General features: G+C 44.0%; 1 protein-coding gene across 1 annotated transcript; it reads right to left on the reverse strand.

The window, feature by feature from the left end:
- Nucleotides 1-15,105: 15,105 nt before the first annotated feature.
- Nucleotides 15,106-21,897, reverse strand: LOC124690808 (nuclear pore complex protein NUP1-like). The gene is made up of 7 exons (XM_047224140.1): nt 21,521-21,897; nt 21,141-21,187; nt 20,645-20,763; nt 19,486-19,648; nt 18,909-19,175; nt 18,518-18,601; nt 15,106-15,325 (listed from the first exon to the last, which is right to left on the reverse strand). The coding sequence occupies exons 1-7, from the start codon at nt 21,858-21,860 to the stop codon at nt 15,278-15,280; spliced, it is 1,068 nt and encodes a 355-aa protein (XP_047080096.1). The 5' UTR covers nt 21,861-21,897; the 3' UTR covers nt 15,106-15,277.
- Nucleotides 21,898-25,559: the final 3,662 nt, after the last annotated feature.

A 25,559-nucleotide genomic window follows, 5' to 3' on the forward strand; every position in this document is an offset into this window, starting at 1 on the left:
AGCAAAATTAATCCAATCTCTCACCTCTTGCTCCCTGCGCCTAGGCGCCTATCCTCACCTCCTTCTCCAACCATAGGCCGACGGGATTATCGCCCTAAGCCTCCCACCGATCACAACTACAACCTACGATCCAATCCTCCCCCAACCCGTGACAACTTGGTATCGGATTCATCTTCGATCCCGGCGGCTGCCATGGAGCCTCCGCCGCCACCTCCGCAAACCCTAGCCGAGATCATCGCCAAACAGCGAGGAGGATCACCAATCCGTGCTCGCCACCCTCACCAGACCTCGCCAATGAAAATCACCAAGCAAGGGTTGAACGTGCGGAGGACCGCGCCACCCTCAAGTCCATCGCCGAGACGCTCCAAAAGTTTCAGGGCGATATCGCGGATACAGTTCAGCAGCAACGTGCCCACAATCTCGCTCTCCTTCGCCTTGAAGGGAAGGGCGCGCCCCAACTTGGCGGCCTAGGGCTCATGCGGGCGCCAACGACTACGGCCAGGGTTGGTGTACCGCCAGCCATGGCGGACGCATCTGATCGCGGCCCCCGCCTCTACAAAATCGACTTTCCCCTCTTTGATGGGGCAAGCGACCCACGACCATGGTTGACGCGCTGCAACCTCTTCTTCCTCGGTCAGCGAACGCAGGAGTCCGAGAAGACCTGGTTGGCTTCGTACCACCTCACCGACGTTGCCGCCTTATGGTACGGCCACCTCGAGGCAAAATTGGGTCAGCGACCGTCTTGGGGCGAGTTTCAGACCCTAATCTCCAACCACTTCGGACCACCGACGCGCGCCAACCCCTTCGGTGAGCTGATCTCGACACGCCGTACTGGCACTGTCGCGGATTACTCCAAGCGCTTCCTCGAAAATCTCTCACGGATCCAGCCAATCGCCGACGCCGAGGAGCGGGATATATTCACCAATAATTTGGGGAGCCCATGAAGACGCAGGTGGAGATGCTGAAACCTGCTACGCTCGACGCCGCGATGGACTTGGCCATATCCTTCGAGCACCTGAACATTGTTACTGGAGCCGCCACAACTGCGACTCGGCAAATCCGCCCGTCCAGGACCGCAGCCAGCCCCACTCCAGCAGCCCAAGAATCAGCCGGGTCAGCACCAGCACTCGTTTTCAAAAATCTCACCCCTGAGATGGACGACCGCCGTGCCAAGAACCTCGTGTTTCAATTGTGACGAGAAGTTTGTGCGGGGACATCGCTGCAAACGGCTGTTCTACATACAGTCCGCCGACGACGAGGAGGAGCCCTTAGCGAGATGCACATGAGGAGGCCAAAATTTCACTTCTCGCTCGTCCACTGGAATTCCCACCAGCGGTACCATGCAGGTTGCTATACGTATCGGGGATCGTGACCTGGTTGCCCTGCTGGATTCTGGTAGTACTCATAACTTCATTCACGAGGAGTTGGCCACTGTTGTGGGGTTGCCCTTCTCCTCTGATCGCCGCCTTGGAGTCACAGTTGCTAATGGGGACCGGGTTACTTGCCGTGGACTACTCAAGCAGGCAGCGATCACAATCGACACGGAGAATTTTTTGGTCGACTTGCACGCCATTCCATTGGGCGGGTTTGACGTTGTGCTTGGTACACGTTTTCTCAAGACGCTCGGACCCATTGTGTGGGATTTCACCACTCAGTGGATGTCGTTTTGGCACACGGACCATCGGGTGGAGTGGACAGGTCTTGGTTCTTCGAGGCCGGCCCGCACACCTACATGTCCGCGAGGGCAGAGCTCTTCTCGACAGCCTCCTGGCCGCGTTCTCGGACGTCTTCGCCGAGCCCCAGGGTCTACCGCCGCCACGCGCTCATGACCATCATATTCACCTTATTCCTGGGACGCAGCCCGTCGCCATCCGGCCCTACCGCTACCCGGCTATTCAGAAGGATGAACTGGAAAGTCAATGTGAAGAGATGCTTGCTCGGGGCCTTATCCGCCAAAGCTCGTCGGCGTTCTCGTCACCTGTGCTCCTGGTACGCAAGCATGATGGTACATGGCGTTTTTGTATCGATTTTCGTGGTCTCAACATGGTCACCATCAAGGACAAGTTCCCTGTTCCAGTTGTGGATGAGCTGCTAGATGAGCTGAAAGGCGCCCGATTTTTCACGAAGCTGGACCTACGATCAGGCTACCATCAAGTTCGAATGGCCCCGGAAGACATCCACAAAACGGCGTTCCGCACTCATGAGGGCCTTTTCGAGTTTGTGGTGATGGCATTTGGGTTAACCAATGCGCCGGCGACCTTCCAAGCACTGATGAACGATGTACTTGGACCTTTCCTTCGTTGATTTGTTCTGGTTTTCTTTGACGGCATTTTGATATACAGTTCCTCGTGGTCGGACCACCTTCGCCATGTCAAGCTCGTCTTGGAGGCTATGCGCACACATCAGTTGTATCTCAAGCGCTCCAAGTGCTCTTTTGGGGAGGAATCTATGGCCTATCTGGGACACGTCATCTCTGCGGAAGGAGTGGCCATGGACAGCGATAAGGTCCTCGCCGTGCTCGACTGGCCGACACCCCGTACAGTTCGAGCTGTGAGGGGATTCTTGGGTTTGGCGGGATACTACCGCAAGTTCATTAAGGGGTTCGGCACCATTGCGGCGCCCCTCACCGCACTACTGAAGAAGGATGGATTTCTCTGGACTGACCAGGCGGCGACTGATGGCGTGTATTTCACACGTTCGTTGGGCAACCCCAAGAGGAAGGTATGATGCGCACAGCAGCAAGTTTTCCCTCAGAAAGAAACCAAGGTTTATCGAACCAGGAGGAGCCAAGAAGCACGTTGAAGGTTGATGGCGGCGGGATGTAGTGCGGCGCAACACCGGAGATTCCGGCGCCAACGTGGAACCCGCACAACACAACCAAAGTACTTTGCCCCAACGAAACAAGTGAGGTTGTCAATCTCACCGGCTTGCTGTAACAAAGGATTAACCGTATTGTGTGGAAGATGATTGTTTGTAGAGAAAATAGTAAAACAAGTATTGCAGACAGATTTGTATTTCAAGTATTAAAGAATGGACCGGGGTCCACAGTTCACTAGAGGTGTCTCTCCCATAAGATAAAAGCATGTTGGGTGAACAAATTACAGTCGGGCAATTGACAAATAGAGAGGGCATAACAATGCACATACATGACATGATAAGTATAGTGAGATTTAATTGGGCATTACGACAAAGTACATAGACCGCCATCCAACTGCATCTATGCCTAAAAAGTCCACCTTCGAGTTATCATCCGAACCCCTCCAGATATTAAGTTGCTAACAACAGTACAATTGCATTAAGTATGGTGCGTAATGTAATCAACAACTACATCCTCGGACATAGCGCCAATGTTTTATCCCTAGTGGCAACAAGACAACACAACCTTAGAACTTTCTATCAACTGTCCCGGTGTCAATGCAGGCATGAACCCACTATCGAGCATAAATACTCCCTCTTGGAGTTAAAAGCAAAAACTTGGCCGAGCCTCTACTAGAAACGGAGAGCATGCAAGATCATAAACAACACATATGTAATAACTTGATAATTAACATGACATGGTATTCTCTATCCATCGGATCCCGACAAACACAACATATAGAATTACGGATAGATGATCTTGATCATGTTAGGCAGCTCACAAGATCCAACAATGAAGCACAATGAGGAGAAGACAACCATCTAGCTACTCGCTATGGACCCATAGTCCACGGGTGAACTACTCACTCATCACTCCGGAGGCGACCATGGCGGTGTAGAGTCCTCCGGGGATGAATCCCCTCTCCGGCAGGGTGCCGGAGGAGATCTCCGTAATCCCCCGAGATGGGATCGGCGGCGGCGGCGTCTCGGTAAGGTTTTCCGTATCGTGGTTTTTCGCATCGGGGGTTTCGCGACGGAGGCTTTAAGTAGGCGGAAGGGCGAGTCGGGGGCCGGACGAGGGGGCCACACCATAGGGCGGCGCGGGCCCCCCGGGCCGCGCCGCCTTGTGGTGTCGCCACCTCGTGGCCCCACTTCGTATGTTCTTCGGTCTTCCGGAAGCTCCGTGGAAAAATAGGCCCCCGGGTCTTCGTTTCGTCCAATTCCGAGAATATTTCGTTACTAGGATTTCGAAACCAAAAACAGCAGAAAACGAGAACCGGCACTTCGGCATCTTGTTAATAGGTTAGTTCCGTGAAAATGCACGAATATGACATAAAGTGTGCATAAAACATGTAGGTATCATCAATAATATGGCATAGAACATAAGAAATTATCGATACGTCGGAGACGTATCAAGCATTCCCAAGCTTAGTTCTCGCTCGTCCCGAGCGGGTAAAACGATAACAAAGATAATTTCTGAAGTGATATGCCATCATAACCTTGATCATACTATTTGTAAACATATGTAGTGGATGCAGCGATCAAAACAATGGTAATGACAGGAGTAAACAAGTGAATCATATAGCAAAGACTTTTCATGAATAGTACTTCAAGACAAGTATTAATAAGTCTTGCATCAGAGTTAACTCATAAATCAATAAATCAAAGTAAAGGTATTGAAGCAACACAAAGGAAGATTAAGTTTCAGCGGTTGCTTTCAACTTGTAACATGTATATCTCATGGATAATTGTCAACATAGAGTAATATAACAAGTACAATATGCAAGTATGTAAGAATCAATGCACAGTTCACACAAGTGTTTGCTTCTTGAGGTGGAGAGAGATAGGTGAACTGACTCAACATAAAAGTAAAGAGAATGGTCCTTCAAAGAGGAAAGCATCGATTGCTATATTTGTGCTAGAGCTTTTATTTTGAAAACATGAAACAATTTTGTCAACGGTAGTAATAAAGCATATGAGTTATGTACATTATATCTTACAAGTTGCAAGCCTCATGCATAGTATACTAATAGTGCCCGCACCTTGTCCTAATTAGCTTGGACTACCGGATCTTTGCAATGCACATGTTTTAACCAAGTGTCACAATGGGGTACCTCCATGCCGCCTGTACAAAGGTCTAAGGAGAAAGCTCGCATTTTGGATTTCTCGCTTTTGATTATTCTCAACTTAGACATCCATACCGGGACAACATGGACAACAGATAATGGACTCCTCTTTAATGCATAAGCATGTGACAACAATTATTATTCTCATATGAGATTGAGGATATATGTCCAAGACCGAAACTTCCACCATGAATCATGGCTTTAGTTAGCGGCCCAATGTTCTTCTCTAACAATATGCATGCTCCAACCATGAAGGTGGTAGATCTCTCTTACTTCGGACAAGACGGACATGCATAGCAACTCACATGATATTCAACAAAGAATAGTTGATGGCGTCCCCGAAGCATGGTTATCGCACAACAAGCAACTTAATAAGAGATAAAATGCATAAGTACATATTCAATACCACAATAGTTTTTAAGCTATTTGTCCCATGAGCTATATATTGCAAAGGTGAATGATGGAATTTTAAAGGTAGCACTCAAGCAATTTACTTTAGAATGGCGGATAAATACCATGTAGTAGGTAGGTATGGTGGACACAAATGGCATAATGGTTGGCTCAAGTATTTTGGATGCATGAGAAGTATTCCCTCTCGATACAAGGTTTAGGCTAGAAAGGTTATTTGAAACAAACACAAGGATGAACGGTACAGCAAAACTCACATAAAAGACATATGGTAAACATTATAAGACTCCATACCGTCTTCCTTGTTGTTCAAAACTCAAAACTAGATGTTATCTAGACTCTAGAGAAACCAAATATGCAAACCAAATTAGCAAGCTCTAAGTATTTCTTCATTAATGGGTGCAAAGTAAATGATGCAAGAGCTTAAACATGAGCACAACAATTGCCAAGTATCAAATTATCCAAGACATTATAGCATTTTACTACATGTATCATTTTCCAATTCCAACCATATAACAATTTAACGAAGAAGAAGCTTCGCCATGAATACTATGAGTAGAACCTAAGGACATATTTGTCCATATGCTACAGCGGAGCGTGTCTCTCTCCCATAAAGTGAATGCAAGGATCCATTTTATTCAAACAAAACAAAAACAAAAACAAACCGACGCTCCAAGCAAAGTACATAAGATGTGACGGAATAAAAATATAGTTTCGGGGAGGAACCCGATAATTTTGTCGATGAAGAAGGGGATGCCTTGGGCATCCCCAAGCTTAGACGCTTGAGTCTTCTTAGAATATGCAGGGGTGAACCACCGGGGCATCCCCAAGCTTAGAGCTTTCACTCTCCTTGATCATATTGCATCATACTCCTCTCTTGATCCTTGAAAACTTCCTCCACACCAAACTCGAAACAACTCATTAGAGGGTTAGTGCATAATAAAAATTCACATGTTCAGAGGTGACACAATCATTCTTAACACTTCTGGACATTGCATAAAGCTACTGGACATTAGTGGATCAAAGAAATTCATCCAACATAGCAAAAGAGGCAATGCGAAATAAAAGACAGAATCTGTCAAAACAGAACAGTCCTTAAAGATGGATTTTATTAGGCCACCATACTTGCTCAAACGAAAATGCTCAAATTGAATGAAAGTTGCGTACATATCTGAGGATCATGCTCGTAAATTGGCGTAATTTTCTGAGCTACCTACAGGGAGATAGACCCAGATTCGTGACAGCAAAGAAATCTAGAACTGCGCAATAATCCAAATCTAGTACTTACTTTTCTATCAAAGACTTTACTTGGCACAACAAAAACTCAAAACTAAGATAAGGAGAGGTTGCTACAGTAGTAAACAACTTCCAAGACACAAATATAAAACAAAAATACTGTAGTAAAAACATGGGTTGTCTCCCATAGGCGCTTTTCTTTAACGCCTTTCAGCTAGGCGCAAAAAGTGTATATCAAGTAACATCGAGAGATGAAGCATCAACATCATAATTTGTTCTAATGATAGAATCATAAGGTAACTTCATTCTCTTTCTAGGGAAGTGTTCCATACCTTTCTTGAGAGGAGATTGATATTTAATATTACCTTCCTTCATATCAATAGTAGCACCAACGGTTCGAAGAAAAGGTCTTCCCAATATAATGGGGCAAGATGCATTGCATTCAATATCCAAGATAACAAAATCAACGGGGACAAGGTTATTGTTAACCATAATATGAACATTATCAACTTTCCCCAAAGGTTTCTTTTTAGCATTATCAGCGAGATTAACATCCAGATAACAATTTTTCAATGGTGGCAAGTCAAGCATATCATAAACTTTTTAGGCATAACGAAATACTTGCACCAAGATCACATAAAGCATTACAATCAAAATCTTTGACTCTCATTTTAATGATGGGCTCCCAACCATCTTCTAGCTTTCTAGGAATAGAAGTTTCAAGTTTTAGTTTTTCTTCTCTAGCTTTTATGAGAGCATTTGTAATATGTTTTGTGAAAGCCAAATTTATAGCGCTAGCATTGGGACTTTTAGCAAGTTTTTGCAAGAACTTTATAACTTCAGAGATGTGGCAATCATCAAAATCTAAATCATTACAATCTAAAGCAATGGGATTATCATCCCCAAGGTTGGAAAAAATTTCAGCAGTTTTATCACAAGCAGTTTCAGTAGTTTTAGCAGCTTCAGGTAATTTTGCGCGCTTTGCACTAGGAGTAGAAGCATTGCCAACACCAATTATTTTACCATTGATAGTAGGAGGTGCAGCAACATGTGAATCATTAGCATTGCTAGTGGTGGTAATAGTCCAAACTTTAGCTACATTTTCCTTTTTAGCTAGTTTTTCATTTTCTTCTCTATCCCACCTAGCACGCAGTTCAGCCATTAATCTTATATTCTCATTAATTCTAACTTGGATGGCATTTGCTGTAGTAACAATTTTATTTTCAATATCCCTATTAGGCATAACTTTCGATTTCAAAAGATCAACATCAGAGGCAAGACTATCAACTCTAGAAACAAAAATATCAATTTTATTGAGCTTTTCTTCAACAGATTTGTTAAAGGCAGTTTGTGTACTAATAAATTCTTTAAGCATGGCTTCAAGTCCAGGGGGTGTATTTCACACGTTCGTTGGGCAACCCCAAGAGGAAGGTATGATGCGCACAGCAGCAAGTTTTCCCTCAGAAAGAAACCAAGGTTTATCGAACCAGGAGGAGCCAAGAAGCACGTTGAAGGTTGATGGCGGCGGGATGTAGTGCGGCGCAACACCGGAGATTCCGGCGCCAACGTGGAACCCGCACAACACAACCAAAGTACTTTGCCCCAACGAAACGAGTGAGGTTGTCAATCTCACCGGCTTGCTGTAACAAAGGATTAACCGTATTGTGTGGAAGATGATTGTTTGCGAGAGAAAATAGTAAAACAAGTATTGCAAGCAGATTTGTATTTCAAGTATTAAAGAATGGACCGGGGTCCACAGTTCACTAGAGGTGTCTCTCCCATAAGATAAAAGCATGTTGGGTGAACAAATTACGGTCGGGCAATTGACAAATAGAGAGGGCATAACAATGCACATACATGACATGATAAGTATAGTGAGATTTAATTGGGCATTACGACAAAGTACATAGACCGCCATCCAACCGCATCTATGCCTAAAAAGTCCACCTTCGAGGTTATCATCCGAACCCCTCCGGTATTAAGTTGCTAACAACAGACAATTGCATTAAGTATGGTGCGTAATGTAATCAACAACTACATCCTCGGACATAGCGCCAATGTTTTATCCCTAGTGGCAACAAGCACAACACAACCTTAGAACTTTCTATCACTCGTCCCGGTGTCAATGCGGGCATGAACCCACTATCGAGCATAAATACTCCCTCTTGGAGTTAAAAGCAAAAACTTGGCCAGAGCCTCTACTAGAAACGGAGAGCATGCAAGATCATAAACAACACATATGTAATAACTTGATAATTAACATGACATGGTATTCTCTATCCATCGGATCCCGACAAACACAACATATAGAATTACAGATAGATGATCTTGATCATGTTAGGCAGCTCACAAGATCCAACAATGAAGCACAATGAGGAGAAGACAACCATCTAGCTACTGCTATGGACCCATAGTCCAGGGGTGAACTACTCACTCATCACTCCGGAGGCGACCATGGCGGTGTAGAGTTCTCCGGGGGATGAATCCCCTCTCCGGCAGGGTGCCGGAGGAGATCTCCAGAATCCTCCGAGATGGGATCGGCGGCGGCGTCTCAGTAAGGTTTTCCGTATCGTGGTTTTTCGCATCAGGGGTTTCGCGACGGAGGCTTTAAGTAGGCGGAAGGGCGAGTCGGGGGTCGGACGAGGGGGCCACACCATAGGCGGCGCGGGCCCCCCGGGCCGCGCCGCCTTGTGGTGTCGCCACCTCGTGGCCCGACTTCGTATGTTCTTCGGTCTTCTGGAAGCTTCGTGGAAAAATAGGCCCCCGGGTCTTCGTTTCGTCCAATTCCGAGAATATTTCGTTACTAGGATTTACGAAACCAAAAACAGCAGAAAACGAGAACCGGCACTTCGGCATCTTGTTAATAGGTTAGTTCCAGAAAATGCACGAATATGACATAAAGTGTGCATAAAACATGTAGGTATCATCAATAATATGGCATAGAACATAAGAAATTATCGATACGTCGGAGACGTATCAGCGACCGCATTTGAGGCCCTTAAGGTTGCACTCACTACTGCACCGGTTCTTCAGTTGCCTGATTTTACAGCTCCGTTCATTGTGGAATGTGATTGCCTCTGGATCTGGTTTTGGTGTCGTGATGCATCAGGGAGAAGGGCCAATTGCCTACTTCAGCAAACCCATCGCTCCACGACACGTTTCTCTAGCTGCATATGAGAGGGAACTCATAGGGCTTGTTCAAGCCGTGCGTCATTGGCGCCCTTATCTCTGGGGTCGTGCTTTCATTGTCAAAACTGATCATTACAGCCTCAAATTTTTGCTGGACCAGCGCCTGGCCACAATTCCGCAGCATCATTGGGTTGGCAAGCTTTTGGGCTTTGACTTTACAGTAGAGTATAAACCAGGACGACAGAACATTGTCGCCGACGCTCTTTCTCGCCGTGAGGTTGCTACCAGCCATACATGCGCTATCACAGGGACTTCTTTTGATCTATTTGAGGCTCTCCGTCAGGCCACGCACACAGACCCGACATTGGTCGCCTTTCGGGAACAACTTGAGTCAGGCGAGTTGGGACAGCCTTGGGCATTGGTCGACGGCATTGTTACGTTCCAGCAACGGGCTTATGTGCCTCCCTCGTCGCCGCTTGTCGGGGAGGTCTTGGCGGCAGCTCACGATGATGGTCATGAAGGTATCCGAAGTCTTTGCATCGCCTCCGCCGGGATTTTCATTTGCCACAAGCACGGTCCGCCCTGCAGCAGTATATTCGTGCTTGTACAGTTTGTCAACGCAATAAGACAGAGCAGCTTCATCCCGCTAGACTCTTACAGCCATTGACAGTACCATCTCGTGTCTGGGAAGACATCTCCATGGATTTTATTGAGGCATTACCTAAAGTGGGCGGTAAGAGTGTCATCCTTACAGTGGTTGATCGTTTCTCCAAGTATGCCCATTTTATTCCTTTGGCACATCCATATACTGCTGAGACGGTTGCTAAGGAGTTTTTCTCCCATATTATTCGTCTTCACGGTTTTCCTACATCCATTGTTTCAGGTAGAGATGTGGTATTCACTTCGGGATTTTGGAAAGCTTTATTTGCGGCTGCGGGTACACGCTTACACATGAGTTCTGCATTCCATCCACAGTCGGACGGCCAGTCTGAGACAGTGAATAAGGTCATCACTATGTACCTTAGATGCATTACTGGGGATAGGCCTCCCCAGTGGCTTCAATGGTTACCATGGGCTGAGTACTGCTACAACACTTCCTATCACTCGGCGCTGAAGGACACACCTTTTAGGATTGTGTATGGCCGTGACCCTCCGTCTTTTCGTGATTATACTCCAGGCGAGATTCGTAATCAGGCGGTGGAGCGACAAATTCTGGACCGCGACCAGTTCTTGCTGGATGTCCGTGACCGTCTCCTTCAAGCAGCTCAGCAAGTACAAACACTTTTATGATGTCAAGCATAGGGCTATTGCCTTTGATGTGGGCGAGTGGGTTTGGCTTCGTCTGCAGCATCGACCAGCGGCGTTCTTGGGAGCGGGAGCAAAAGGCAAATTGGCACCCAAGTATTTTGGGCCTTTCAAGATCCTCGCTCAGATTGATTCGGTGGCATATCGTCTGGAGTTACCGCCTCGTGCCCGCATTCATAACGTGTTTCATGTTGGGGTCCTCAAGAAGTATCATGGTCCGCCTCCGACAGGTCCTCCACAGCTTCCTCCGCTATTTCAGGGACGCGTTCATCCGACTCCAGTACAAGCATTGCGTGCGCGGATTGCTCGTGGAGTCCAAGCAGGTGCTCATTCAATGGGAAGGCCAGCCTGCGTCTCGCGCGTCTTGGGAGGATGTCACCACATTTAGGGAGCGCTATTCGGACTTCCAGCTTGAGGACAAGCCGTTTCGGAATGGAGGGGAGATGTCATGTGGGGCCAAGCCTACAGCCGTCGCAAGGGCAAGGGCCCCGCGGCCCCTTAGAGTCCTCCTAGTTTAAGTTAGTAGAGTTTAGGTATAATTGGAAAGGTTTAGTCCCGAAGAAGGTTACCCCGCCAATTACCTAAACTAGAGTTAGAGTTAGATGCAAATTCCGTAATTGGCTATTATATAAGCCATCCCTATGCGTTTCAAGAAAGAAGCAAAATTAATCCAATCTCTCACCTCTTGCTCCCTCGCGCCTAGGCGCCTATCCTCACCTCCTTCTCCAACCATAGGCCGACGGGATTATCGCCCTAAGCCTCCCACCGATCACAACTACAATCTACGATCCAATCCTCCCCCAACCCGTGACATCGCTCCTGATATTTTTCAAGTTATTAATCCATTCACAGGAGCAAGAAGGACGGTAGCTGAGGCACTTAATAATAGTGCTTGGGTCGATGATGTCAAGAAACCGCTAACAATACAAAGTTTCCTCCAAGTGCTAGCAATTTGGGAAGAGGTACTTTTTGTACATATCTCGCCAGATGAGGATGATACTTGGATCTGGTCATGGGAGGCAAATGGAGACTTTTCTACCAAATCGGTCTACCGGGCTCACTTTGCAGCTTCGACGCGTTGTGACTATGCGATGGCGATTTGGAAATCTTGGGCACCCCTCCGGTGCAAACTAGCTATGTGACTGTTTATTCGAGGGAGGGTGTGAACAGCTGATCGACTTGCTAAACGAGGTCTTCCACACAATAATAGCTGCGTCTATTGCAATTCAGCTGATAAGGACACAAACCACTTGTTTATGGGATGTGCTGTTGTTAATATCATCTGGAGCGCGGTTCTCATATGGACTGATCTATCACAGGTTCATTCCATCAATTGGACAATCACTCTGCGGTTGGTGGAGCCAGGCTCGCTCTAATTCGGGACGTAAGTAGCATCGAAGACTCAACACATTGGTTATGCCGACATCGTGGAGAATTTGGTGTGAAAGAAATGGTCGTGTCTTGATAATGATGATCGCAAGCCTATTCAGAAGATTATTGACCAGATCAAGGCGGATGCAAGGCTCTGGACTGTTGCCGGTAGGGGCAGATTTATTTTACCATCAGGCTAGAACATTTAGATTTAGCATTTTTTTTTCCATATTTCTGGGTTTTCCTACTTCTGACTTTTACTTCGTCGTGCTGGTCGGGTCGTGTTAACCTGTAACTTTTGGTTGTACTGCTGCCCTTCTGGGCTTTCTCCTTATCTTAATTCATACATGCAGCTCTCCTGCATGGTTCGAAAAAAAAGTAATTAAGCATCACCAGTGCAGCAACACATGAAGAAGTAATGGTGTGTTGTCCTCTTCCAACACAACAACAATAGAAGAGAGTGGCTCGTGGCAGGTTTGTTTGATGTTAGCTGGGTCTTGATAACTTATGATGGAGTAGTACTACCTGTAAATGTAAGAAGTGATCGTACATGCATGTTCATGTGAAATTAATTTTGACGTTTAATTATAACACTTGACTCCAGTCCATCCACACCACTACATAGGTCTTAGATTGTAGATGTCCCTCACACACCTTCGAAGCTCTACATTCTAGCAAACTTCCTCTTCCTCCTTGCATCACACACCTGCTATAGTTGAACTAAAGCATATGCTTGGCTCCGTGTGATCTTCCTAGCTATCTTACATTGGTCCTTGGTTTCCTGTTAATCTCTTTGCCCTCACCTTCATATGCATCTCATACTTGGTGCCGATTCTCCCTCGTCTAGTCCTTTCCTCGCAACCTGAAGGAGAGTATAAATTGGGGGATCGGGGCTGCATGGATGGCCTCTTGTTTCTTTGCAAGGGAGAAATGTTTTGAGCCTCGGGTATGAGAGCCATGGGGAAAGTAAGAGTCAGTAGAAGTTTTCATCCTTGTACAGTTGGTTTGCCCTGGATGTTTCCGGTAGGATGGGGTCGACGGACGGGAATGCGAGACGAGAGTCGGAGGCTAGAAAAATAGGAAACAGTGGGGGTATACATCTCTAGAATGATTATTCGACAGATGTGATTCAATCAATTCCGGTAGGATGACTCCGATACGATATGATGGATCGAGGAACGCGAACCTGTCTTAGTTTGACGGAAACAATGTTCTTTTCCATGGATCCTGACTTTGGTTCTATATACATGTCCTATTTCCTGAAAAGAATAAAACTTTCACAAGCAGAGAACGAGTCCTGCACCAGGCATGGCATCATGGCAGCGAGTGCAGATGCGGAGTGTGGAGGCCGCCGCAACGCTGCCGGCCGGAGTCGCCAGACTACTTTTTCCAGCCGACGGCGGATCTGCGCATAATTCATCTCCATCTTGTGCTCCTGCTGTCCTGCAAGCACGATGTGAAGCGGCCGCAAATTTTTGATTTAGTCGATGAGGAGATTGATCATCCAGCTAATTCTCCAACCCTCCCCGTACCGATCGTCCAGGTAGGCGTACCAGCTACCGTATCCCAGCGTACCACTACTCGTCCCCGAACCTCGATCCGGGGCAACGAATCCGGAACAGGGAATGGTATACCATTCCCCGTTTCCGGCTACTAGGCCTCTTGTTTCTCTGTTAGGCCTTGTTTGGTACTAGTGTTTCAGTGGGTATTAGTGGGGATAATACTCTAGAGTATTGGGTGAATCACTGCTGTCACCTAATCCCCACAAAACCCCATCCCCAATCCACTAGGTAGGGGTAGAGTATTGGGGATTGAAAAAATTACACTAAAAATTTGGAGAAAAGTGGGGATTAAACTCTCTCATACTCTAGCACCAAACATGCATTGGGGATAAGTGGGGATTTAAAATTTGGAGCGGATTATCCCCACTAATCCCCATTAAAACTCTAGTACCAAACAAGGCCTTAGGGAGAAATGTTTTGAGCATGTGGGCATGAGAGCCATGGGAGAGTCAGTCGAGGTTTTCATTCTGCTACAATTGGTTTTGCCTTGGCGCAACATGCCCCTATGCAACACAACAGCATAAGCCTAGAGACAACTGACTTGAGTTGCACACCATTTTGTCTTACCGGCCTACACAAGGTAATCGCCTCTATGCAACAACATCCAGTGCCAGCGATCTGCTTGTTGGCTGCTGTTCTGTTCCAGGTATCCTTTAAAAAAGGTAGTCCACCTACGGGGGTTTTTTTTGAATACGACACTTCATTCCATTACCAGATCATTGCATCATGCTATGCAAGCAAAATTACCACAAGGCTGATATTCGATCCTTAATGAACAATTGCCGCATCACAGTTCATGCGAAGTAGGCATGTGGCCTCTAAATAACAATTTTATTCTAATACATGCAGTTCTCCTGCATGGTTCAAAAAAATAACCATTTTATTTACTGTTGCATAAGAGCTACACGCCTACACCAACTTAATTAGCTACGATGCACAAGACACTTATGCAAATGCGGAAATTCCATAACAGACTCTTACTCTCACGTTACAGACTGCACATTGCCAACTAATACCGATTCTGCAAAGGTACATGAAGACACTTCTGCGGACATCATACATGACCGGCAGGCAAGCAATGCGGACGCGAGCTGATTACACAGGGATCTTCTTCACAAAATAAGGATCGGTCACATACAGACCTATCTATCAGAGGATGACAGGAGTACATGCTCTGGCTACATAGCATCCTAATTAATCCCGTACAAATTATAGCATACCCGGTTAGAACTGATACTAAGAAAATGCAGCTCTCTGCTTTTCCTATCCTCACTAGCACCCTTGTCACTGACCATCCAAAAACTTCTTGATATCCTTCTTCACATGGCATTTCTGTTATCAGAGAAAACAGAGGAAGGATCAGGACATGTTGAGCATCAATGCATGAAATAGACTAACAAAGCTAGTGGCTGATACAACAATAGTCAAATGTTAATGTGCGCTCATATCCAAATAGAAATTATATCATACAACAAGGTAAACAAACTCTGATCACAGAAGGAGAAATGCCACATAAACTCAAATTACCCACTGTTGGCTTGGAGTAGCCACTATGATATATCTGAATCACAAATAATTCATGAGCTCAAGCATCCCCGCGTATAATCTACAATCAAGTTGTGTCCAAGAAAAAACATGATATCAAATTACCCACTGTTGGCTTGGAGTAGCCACTATGATATATCTGAATCACAAATAATTCATGAGCTCAAGCATGCCCACGTATAATCTACAATCAAGTTGTGTCCAAGAATGAAACATGATATCATGATATCCACTAAGAACCATTCAGATAAAATATGTATGACAATCTCAAACATATCTTCAGATTGATGATTTCAAATGTAGGCAGCAAAAAATTATATGATGATTATATTTAAGACACAGGAAGTCAAAGTTGCACCTCGTTGGGTCTGTGATAATATTTCAAGACAAGAAAGTCACACGCCAGCATGATAACAAGACTATGAGTAGTTCTGTAAGCCATATTTGAAAACAGTGATACAGCCCAACAAGATGTCCATGCTAAAACACCAGACAAGTCCCTTTTCAGCACCACTGCATACTGGTACTATAAAGCCCTATAAGGGTAATAATAAGTTCAGGAAGCACATTGTCGGGTGCCAAACAAGCTTTAACAGAAGTAACGAACACCCACATGTGAGGGTCCCCTACTATGGCCACAAGCCCACAAGTGAACGCCTTGTAATATTAATTTACCTTACTACACAATGGTTTCAGATCGTCTTACAACAAGCATTCTCTAATGTTCATTGACTACTCCCTCCAAAATCCCTTTTAATTGACTCAGATTTAGTACACAAAGTTGTACTAAATTCAAGTCAATTAAAAGGGATCGGGGGGAGTAGTATTGTTCAAAAGGCCCAAAGGAAACAGTACAAGTGATTTCAAATGATCTTGCCACAAGAATTCTCAAATGTCACTTAACTAGTATTGCCAAAATAACCTAAGTAATTAATCATGCAGCTAACACCACTACACAACTATACCAAACAGTGCGATGGACGATGCACAGTGTAACATTCTGTAACGTCAACAAGCACACAGCATATATCCCTACAAATCAGAAGGCAGCATCCTTGAGGGCAGGGAATGTGGGTAGCCAGATCATCATTAAAGGATAGATATCTCTAATAAGTTGACCATTTACAGTTTTTCATAGACTTTACACAGTGCCCTGCACTTAATATCCAATTAGAATATGCATTGACCTATCTGCAAGAATACAAACTGACCATCGTCTCCCATCTGGGTTATCTGCACATCAGCAATATCTTCATCCAGAAGCCTGTGATATGACATCCCCAAAATAGCATGCATCTCACACAAACAAATGATGGCGACCAGCATCCAGCTGTTCCCGTTGTGGAGCCAGATGCGAAGCTGAAGCTCCTTAACATGGATGAGATATACACCGGAAGCATCATCTGCCCGTGACAACAAGGTCATACGATTGTCATTCTTCATTCCTTGTGGGATCTGAATTGTGGAGAAATTTGAGGCCATCAAATCCAAGACAATATTGTTGACGAGCACACCTTTCGGGTCCAACCACAGAGGAGGGAGCTGGCATGTGACCAAGGTAAGCATGCGCCAAACACCATCTTGCAACATATATACACGCGTCATGGTCTTTCCTACCTCCTTGGTAACTTCCCCAAACACATACAAGTAGGACGATCTGCCTTCTTCTTTGGAGAGGATTGAACGGAAATTTTTGAGACTGCGGTCATGGAAGTGTGGGAATGATGGAATGATGGGCATGCCTCTATCTGGGCACAGAAGGTGGTGAACTCCAGGTGCCAATCCCCCTTCTTCGTGGAGACTGGTGAAGATGTTGCCGTTCCGACAGTGCATAATGTTCTGGGCATCAAACCTATAGCCCGCTACGCGTCGGATGACAGCGGCAAGCTCTGGGGGCTGAGGCAGCATTGGGACAAAACGAGGGGGATCTGGCCCCTCTGACAAAGCAAACGAGATGTAGTAGCCGAGGAGGCGAGACGGGTGGCGGAAACGATGGGAGGAACAGAGACAGTCTCATTGTTGAGAGCAACACTTCCTCTTCAGGATCTTCTGATTTGCAAGGCAAAGCCAGCAAGATTGCATAGAACTTCAAAAGGCACATATTGCATAAGTTCATTGCATAAGCTTGGGGAGATCACGCAGTAGTCACTTAGTTTAAAAGTGTCAGCATATGCTTATAAACTGAACTGTAGTTGCAACATTTGGCACTTAAAACTTGTGCTAATCACTAACTAAACCATTTTGTATGGCTTTAATATTTTCCAACCATATCACACTGCCTGGTGGTGGATTTTCTCTTTCGTTGCAAAACAAAATTGCTGGATATAATTATATAAATGAAATGTAAGTTATTGTATTTCACACATACATTGTTAGGTAATGAGATGACTCATGGCAACATTCTACTAAAGTATTACCAACTGCATGTAATTTAACTATTTAAGTCTTTTGTAAGTTGGTGGTTCTACATGTATTATATAACTACAGAGGGGGAGGGTGAACTCACCAACTCCAAACTTTATAAGCAGGAAAGATATCATGTAAAAAAATGTTTTTATCAAAAAAAAACTAACATCACTGGCCGCTAATGATATTTAATGTCTAAATGAGAAATGATTCAGCTAAATCATGTCAATTAAGTATTTAACGATTGAAAAGATAGTTTATTAAGACCTCAATATCACATACCATAACCATGACTTAAGGGTGTCAAGAACAAATGTTCAAAGAATTTTAAAATAATAGCCTTTTACGTCGGTATTTAGAGCTTATTTTACAGAGGTAGATAGGCTGAATGCAGGCAACAAAATCAGAAATTATGGTTTATGGATCCTCCTGCGGCTTGAAGGGGTGACATTAACTGGTGATAAAAAGAGATGAGTTTGTATACTTGAAGTGCTGCATTCAGATTCTAAGATTTCATCTCATGGCTAAGCCCCTACAATGAAATAAGGTAGATTGTGGTTCAATAATGAGTACCTGCCTGCCAAATGTATGGACACTGTTTGACGTCTGATAAGATGAAGATACGGTACCAGACATGTCCCTTGAAGGAACAGGACCCTGAATAGATTGATGAACATTAGTTACAAAGACTATTGCTTATATAGATAAAATTAAGATAGTGTATGCAATAAAAAAACAGACTATGATACAGAAACAGTAAACTGTAGTCTTTTCAAACTTCCAATACCACTCTTAGAAAAATTTGATTAAGGCACAATACATAAATAACTGACTTTACAATTAGTCTATGGTAGCTTATTCTGTTTTTTTTACAGAGAAGCCTCGTAAGAAATTGGGTGTACTCTTGAGCATACCATGAGCATGCATGAGCAATATGCTAAAAGAGTAAATGAGAAATAAAAACCTTGAAGTAAGAAGACGATGACATTTTGTGTATTGCTGATTTATTTGGAGTCATATAGTTGCTTCCAAGATGATCAAAGGACGTGGAAGCAGACAATCTTGAACTTTGGAGAAGTGTGGGGTTCAGAGATTTATCTACTGTGATTGCTTCCACTGGTTTATTAGGTAGAAAAGAGAGGTCATGCAATCTAAGGCGCAAGGGTGACCCCTCTGGACATCTTGAACCCATATATGCCTTTGCAAGTTCTGCAGGTGAAGCAACTTCATCCTGCAGAGATCCATAAGGTTACATTAAGAGTGCGAACAAAAAGGAACATATCAACATAAAAGCAACAATGTGTCAGTACATGAAGGTATCTACTGGTTAAGATGAAAATCTCAGTCAACAACAGGATGGAAATATGAGATACCTATTGGTTAAGTCCAAATACATAATATGGTGCACTTGAGTTCTAAGTAGAAAATTATAATTGTAGTTGGATAGTTTGAAACAATTTGATATTATACAATATGGTTAACAGCAAGAAAGTCAGCCTCAAAATTTAAGAGAAGAATGACCGCATGAATCGCATACTCACAGCAACACTGTATGATCTAATGGAGAAATCAACAGGTAAGCCTCTAGATCCATTTTCCTTCTTGCCGGAATCTGTTTGCTTTATATTACCAACTTCTGCCTGCGATGTATTGTATCCAACAGTTCTGGATCGCAACAGCCCAGCCAAATATTCAAACTCACTCCTACAAAACACAACAGACAATTAATCAAGAGAGATATGTAAGTTGTTTATAAAAGATAAACAAAACACTGTGAAACACAACACCCAAACCAACTTATACATTTGTAACTTGCAGAATGCATGCAACACAGAAGAACACGGACTCGGAGTTCAACTTTAACAGACAGGGGAATCAGCAAAAACGAAATGTGAGATTTGAGTTATAGAAACAGGAAAACCCATAGAGATGAATGATAAACATGGAATCAGACAATAAGGGAATCCCTACTGATATTGCTATTCATGTCATACGCATAACCGCTATTAAAAAATTGCAACGAAAAAAAAGAACCGAGAACTTAGTTCAGCAGTTCTATGGTGATCTTGCTTTGTAGAAAATGCAACTCCAGCCTCAAGGAACTACATTAAATCACTAAATCATGAACTCCCAAGTGCACAAACAGAAAAAATCTTTGTAAGCGCCGAAAGGACGTAAGAGAATTTTTTTAAAAAAAAAAAATCTCTGCTCTAAATGGCAATACAGACTAGGATTTGAGGAAAATGAAAATAACAGATGAGGAAAATCAGCAGCTACGGTGACTGAACTGACATACACAGATAACAACACAAAATTACATGTATACACCTGTCAAAAATTGCAATTGTCCTTCAAGCAAATAACAGAGAACCTTCCACATCTTGGTTCCGAGTCACTCGCACCGAAATAGTCATTTGTCACCAAAATGAAAAATATAAGCATTTTATCACTGATTCCAGTAAATATCAACAAACTATCAAAAGAATCAGACAAGGATAATCCACAGTTCTTTGTAGCATGTTGGCAGAAACATTCTTGATCTGTTGATCATATGGCCAAGGAGGTGCTGTGAGGCTCCCACATACTGTATCCTTATTCCTTAGCTTGCAGAATATTGAATGATTGAAAAGCTCACAAAAAATTGAGGTAAGTACCATGTTGATAGTGCTCAAATGATAAGTTAGATTATCCAATACTTGCCTTGTAGACGTCGTCTGTTTCAATAATTCTTCAAGTTCAATGCCACGATGGCAATCAGAACTTCTTAGCATGACATCTCTATCCTTGACAGAGTTTCCAGGATTATCAGTATACAGGTTCTGCATGGACACCGATATATGCTCGGAGGCTCAGTTATACGTTGAAATAAAAAACCCAACGGGCTAAGGAAGTAAAGTAATTAGCAGAGTGACGTGACAAAAAAACTAAAATAATAATAATGCAGCTTTTTCCTGGTGTTGGGCATGTTATTAGCTGCTCTAAGAACTAAGAACTGAAAAGGCATTTGTCTTTTGAGAATCCTTGCAAAACACTGATCAAAGTTAAACTCAGTGCCTGGCAGGATAAATGGCAATTTAGTATACTATAGGCACTTAAAGAGCTTAGATTAAGCATTTAGTCAGGATAGTATACTATAACTAAATAAAGAATAGTAGACCAAGCAACAAGTACAATCTGGACCGTGGAACAAGCTTACTTTAGCAGTCTGCCCGCCATTTTCTTCTCCTTCTGGAATGTCATCCTCTATACATGAAAAAAAACAGCTGTGTGAAATTTGGTGGAAACCAATGACAATACAAATGGCTAGAATTATCTCTCATCTCACAGGATGGACTACACTAGCACCTAATTTCCGGATTAATGGCGATAAATCGTTAACCGTTAATGTGTTAAAGACAGTAAACATGGTTCACGCCATCAACTTCACCTCTCAGCCGTTATGTGCATCAGCAAGCTATGCTGATTACCTGAAAAAAGCTTGGGAGATAATTTGGCCTTTACTAGATGACACAAACCGCTGCGCCCATCAGACAACACCAACTGCCAACAGAACTACCGGCGAATGGATTCACCAACCTAAAGGCGGCGGCGGCGGCGGCGGCGGCGAGTGAGCTGCGTCGAGCAACTCAGGTTGCGAGGGCCGTGCGTCAAGCGATTCTGGCCACGTAGGCTGTGCATTGAACGGCTCCGGAAGCGGAGGCGGAGGCGGCTTGCGAAACACTGAGGAGATGAGACGTGAGGCGCTGCCGGTGATGAGACGAGTGATCCAGCCGCTCCCTTCAGCGCTGTGCGCCGCCGGGACAGTGGCGGCAGCGGGGGGTGCGTATGGTGATGCAGCTGCGGCGCGGGAAGCAGGGCGCCTGCGGATCTTGCCCCCGGCGGTGAGGCCGCCGTCGTAGCCTCCGCGGGACGCCATGTAACGGCGTCGATGTGGGGCTAGGGTTTCAGGATCTTGTGGGCTAGGATTTTGGAGACGAGAAGGGGGGAAATGGAAGAGGGGAGGGGTGGAATGCTGATTAGGGTTTGGAAGGGTTTAAATTGTGAACGTATCTATGGATGTGTTCGGGTTCCAGAATGGGACGGAATCAACTCGTGCCTAGCTCCCATCCGAGCGTTCGGTTCCAGAATTCTGAGGAATGGGACGGAACCAACTCATCCCCCGAAAGAGTATATTCCCGGAATATGCCATCCCAATCCGTCCGGCCGAATCCGCGCGGAACGAGCTCAATCGCTGGCTAATCGTCTTCTCTCCTCCCCTAATTACGCGGAACGAGCGGCCAGCCAGGGAGGCGGCGTCGACCAGCGCGGCGACCAGCCAGGGAGGCGGCGACCAGCCAGCGCGGCGGCGGCCAGCCTAGCGTGTAGGCGACGCGGATGGAGGCCCTGCTCTCCCATCGTATTAGGCAGTATTAGGCATAATTTAGGTTAATTAAAATTTTAGATTAAATTAGGGTCTAATTAATAGAGTATTTAGACTAATTAGGTTCCTTGCCATTCCAGTGCAACCGAACACCCAAGATGGAATGGGATGGGATGGAATGGAATGGAATGGAATGGAACCATTTCATTCCAATTCATCCAGAAACCGAACAGATCCTATGTCTATTATTAATTAACTATATACTAGTAAATCTGCCCGTGCGTTTTCTATGGGTTCTCAAATTTTATTTCTCAATGCATATATATAATTCACAACACATGTATATTTCTTGAAATGCATGATTTTTTTTTCAACTTGGTGAACCTTTTTCGGAAATAGAACATTTTTTTTTAATAATGAACATTTTTTTTGTCTGTGAACAATTGTTGAACAACATGAAGATTTATTTTTCTAATGCACTATTCTTTTTTGGTTACGAGTGAGCACTTTTTAGCACGCGACCTTTTTATTTTCTATTATTTGAAAAATAGTGAAATACTGATATTTTGAGATACACCGTGACTGGTTATTGAAAGATAAACAAACATAATGCATCAACTTAAACCGTGACTCACCAAGACGGCTCCCCGAGTGCAGCGAAAACAGAAGGCAGGAGGCCCTGCTGTTGCGGCAACCACGCGATTCCTCTACCTCCCCGCACTCGAATGGATAAACGCACATCAAAGAGTGAGTTTGTCATCATAAAGTAGTTACTACATAATAACCATGTACATATTAGATAGATGTAGTGTAAATTGTATTCATAGCTTGTAGGGCTCAGAAGGAGAAGTAAATGACACTGGTAACAAATTTCCACGAAGATCACACTCGCAAACTTTACACATTGTTCTGCTGAGTCGCGGCTGCGCCTGCTGGCCGGGAACAATGCACCCCGGCCTAGCAACATCAGCGACTGCATCCATGGCAAGCCCCAACCCTATCGCATCTGGATGGAGAGTACCACAATTCAGTCAAATGTTTGTGCTTTGCCACGGAATTCTAATTTCATAAATGTAAACCGAATTTGATGTCCTGTGATTTCCGTTCACATGGCTTCCAACTTTCCGTACATACAGCATCAAATATTGATTCAACCTAAATGTTTCATGTCAAGGTAAAACAAAGCTCTTTGCAGACATCACATGGACCCGAGAGAACTAATGGTCTGCGCCCACACACACGCAGATTTTTTTTAAGAGGGGACATTATCGTTGATTAAAGAGTGTAATGCTCCGATGATTATTCTGTAACTAAATGTACTTTAAAGGCTATGTAAAGTGATATATCTCCAAGGTCCCGATTTCTTTAGTGAAAGCTGATGCATGTGCTTCTTAGAATAACGAGTCTGAAATCAAAAGGCAGGATGTTAGTGTCGGATGGTGCTACTCGTTCTTCTAACAGAATAATTGAAAAGGAAATAAATGCATCTCTCGATAACAAAGGATAAAAAGGCTCGTTAGGCAACATTACTGAAAAGTAGACTTAAGATTGAGAGGTTTTAGGGCATGTACAAGGCTAGCTGCTTATGCAGGCGCTTAAGTTCATAAAAATAATTCCCATAAATTCTGATTATCAGCTAAGCGTTCTAGGCTCCAATGTTGGTGTCGACACTCGTCCCGGGTCGACAATATCTCGGTATTCACCGAAAATTAGTTTCACACTTCAAGATCTACAATATCGAAAACCGAAAAGCCAAATAAGTTTGCTTTAATTATCCCGGACTACAAAATGAAAAGTTATGTTTCCATGTACACCATAATCTCATCCCCGTAAAGGAGAAACCAAAAAAACAAAGCCTACTATTGGATAGCATGCTCACCTTCTAAAGAAAGCGAGAGAATAGTGTAAAACAAACAAAACATAAATCAACGGTTTCATATATAGAATACAATTTCTTGCAATAATAAAGACAGACTACTGTATCTAATTGGTAACCCTAAATATAAGTAAATCTTCTCATGCAAAAGAAATCTTGACTTTGTTTATACAAAAAAAATGAAAAATTACCAATTAGATTCAGTAGTTGATGCATACAGAGTTTATACATCTACAGGAGGCACAAAAAAGAAATGAAAGAAACTCTCTCGTGCACAGGAGTGCACCTACATGGAGCATGAGTGCGTTTATGCGTTGCGTAGAATGGTCTTGCCTACATGATTTTCTACAATCATGGGTATACCTTCTGGGTTAGCACTTTTTTTTGAAAAGAATGCAATATTAGCCAGTAAAGGCACCACTTCGGTTGGAACAAGCTATAAATCATGCATAATATAATGATGTATACAAGGCCCTCTAAATGCCAGGCTTGGAAATTTAAGAAAATAATATGATATTAGCCAAGCAAATTTTACCAATTATTTTGCCTTCTGATGGTGATTTCGATAGTAGTTGATACAGCATCAGCAGCCAAACGAGTACTGCCATCTGCATCACAAGGTGCCAGGAACCGATCAACGATGCTAGAGTGGGCTTGACTGCTGGAGCTTGCTCATTTAGAGGGCCACATAGGACTAAGAATTCACCTGCATATAAACATTCACTGTTTAAAATATAATCAGGTCTATCTAAAAAAATGCATCAGGACCATCTGGAAAAATGCATATCTTCTAGTATACAGAAGTTGAACTATGTAGAACCAACTAAATCCATACAAATCTAAGAGCTTGAGAACATGCCGACGGTGGAGCTTCGAGGCGACGGATGCTCCAAGACGTCGGCTGGTACAACACTTCGAGAAATACATCAAAGCATACGCCTACACTCGCACATTCACCATCTCGCAGTAGCAACTGGAATTCCACCAAAAGATACAACCTTATACTAAAATTATTAACTTATCTCAACCATTCACTCGCTGCTAGAGCAAATCAACAAGTAACTAATACATGTACCAAAAACGGATGTGGGGATCACCGACACATACATTGCGAAACAATGAGCAGATTTATCTCAGTTAACTTCACACTGGAATAGATCATTCTCTTTCCACTATTATACATTTAAAGTCTCTTTTATCTGATTCATGGGTATACTCAAAACAAAACGTCAACAGTATATGTACAAAGAAACAACCTAGAGCAAAACACCCAACATGAATTCTTAAGATGATACTGACCCTGCACACCTCCATAGAGCTTGACCTTGCTGCCACAATAAGTCAATAGTATGAATCTCGTTCTGAAGTCTGCATTGTTG

Source organism: Lolium rigidum, chromosome 2 (assembly GCF_022539505.1).
Source record: "Lolium rigidum isolate FL_2022 chromosome 2, APGP_CSIRO_Lrig_0.1, whole genome shotgun sequence".
Lineage (NCBI taxonomy): Eukaryota > Viridiplantae > Streptophyta > Magnoliopsida > Poales > Poaceae > Lolium > Lolium rigidum.

What these genes read in the sequence shown, in the direction of transcription:
- LOC124690808 (XM_047224140.1), bottom strand. Translation starts at nt 21,860, where the DNA reads ATGGCGTCCCGCGGAGGCTACGACGGCGGCCTCACCGCCGGGGGCAAG. An exon ending in TTAGATCATACAGTGTTGCT is followed by an intron (nt 19,176 to 19,485) that starts GTGAGTATGCGA and finishes GGATCTCTGCAG; the next exon opens with GATGAAGTTGCTTCACCTGC. An exon ending in CATCGTCTTCTTACTTCAAG is followed by an intron (nt 18,602 to 18,908) that starts GTTTTTATTTCT and finishes CAATCTATTCAG; the next exon opens with GGTCCTGTTCCTTCAAGGGA.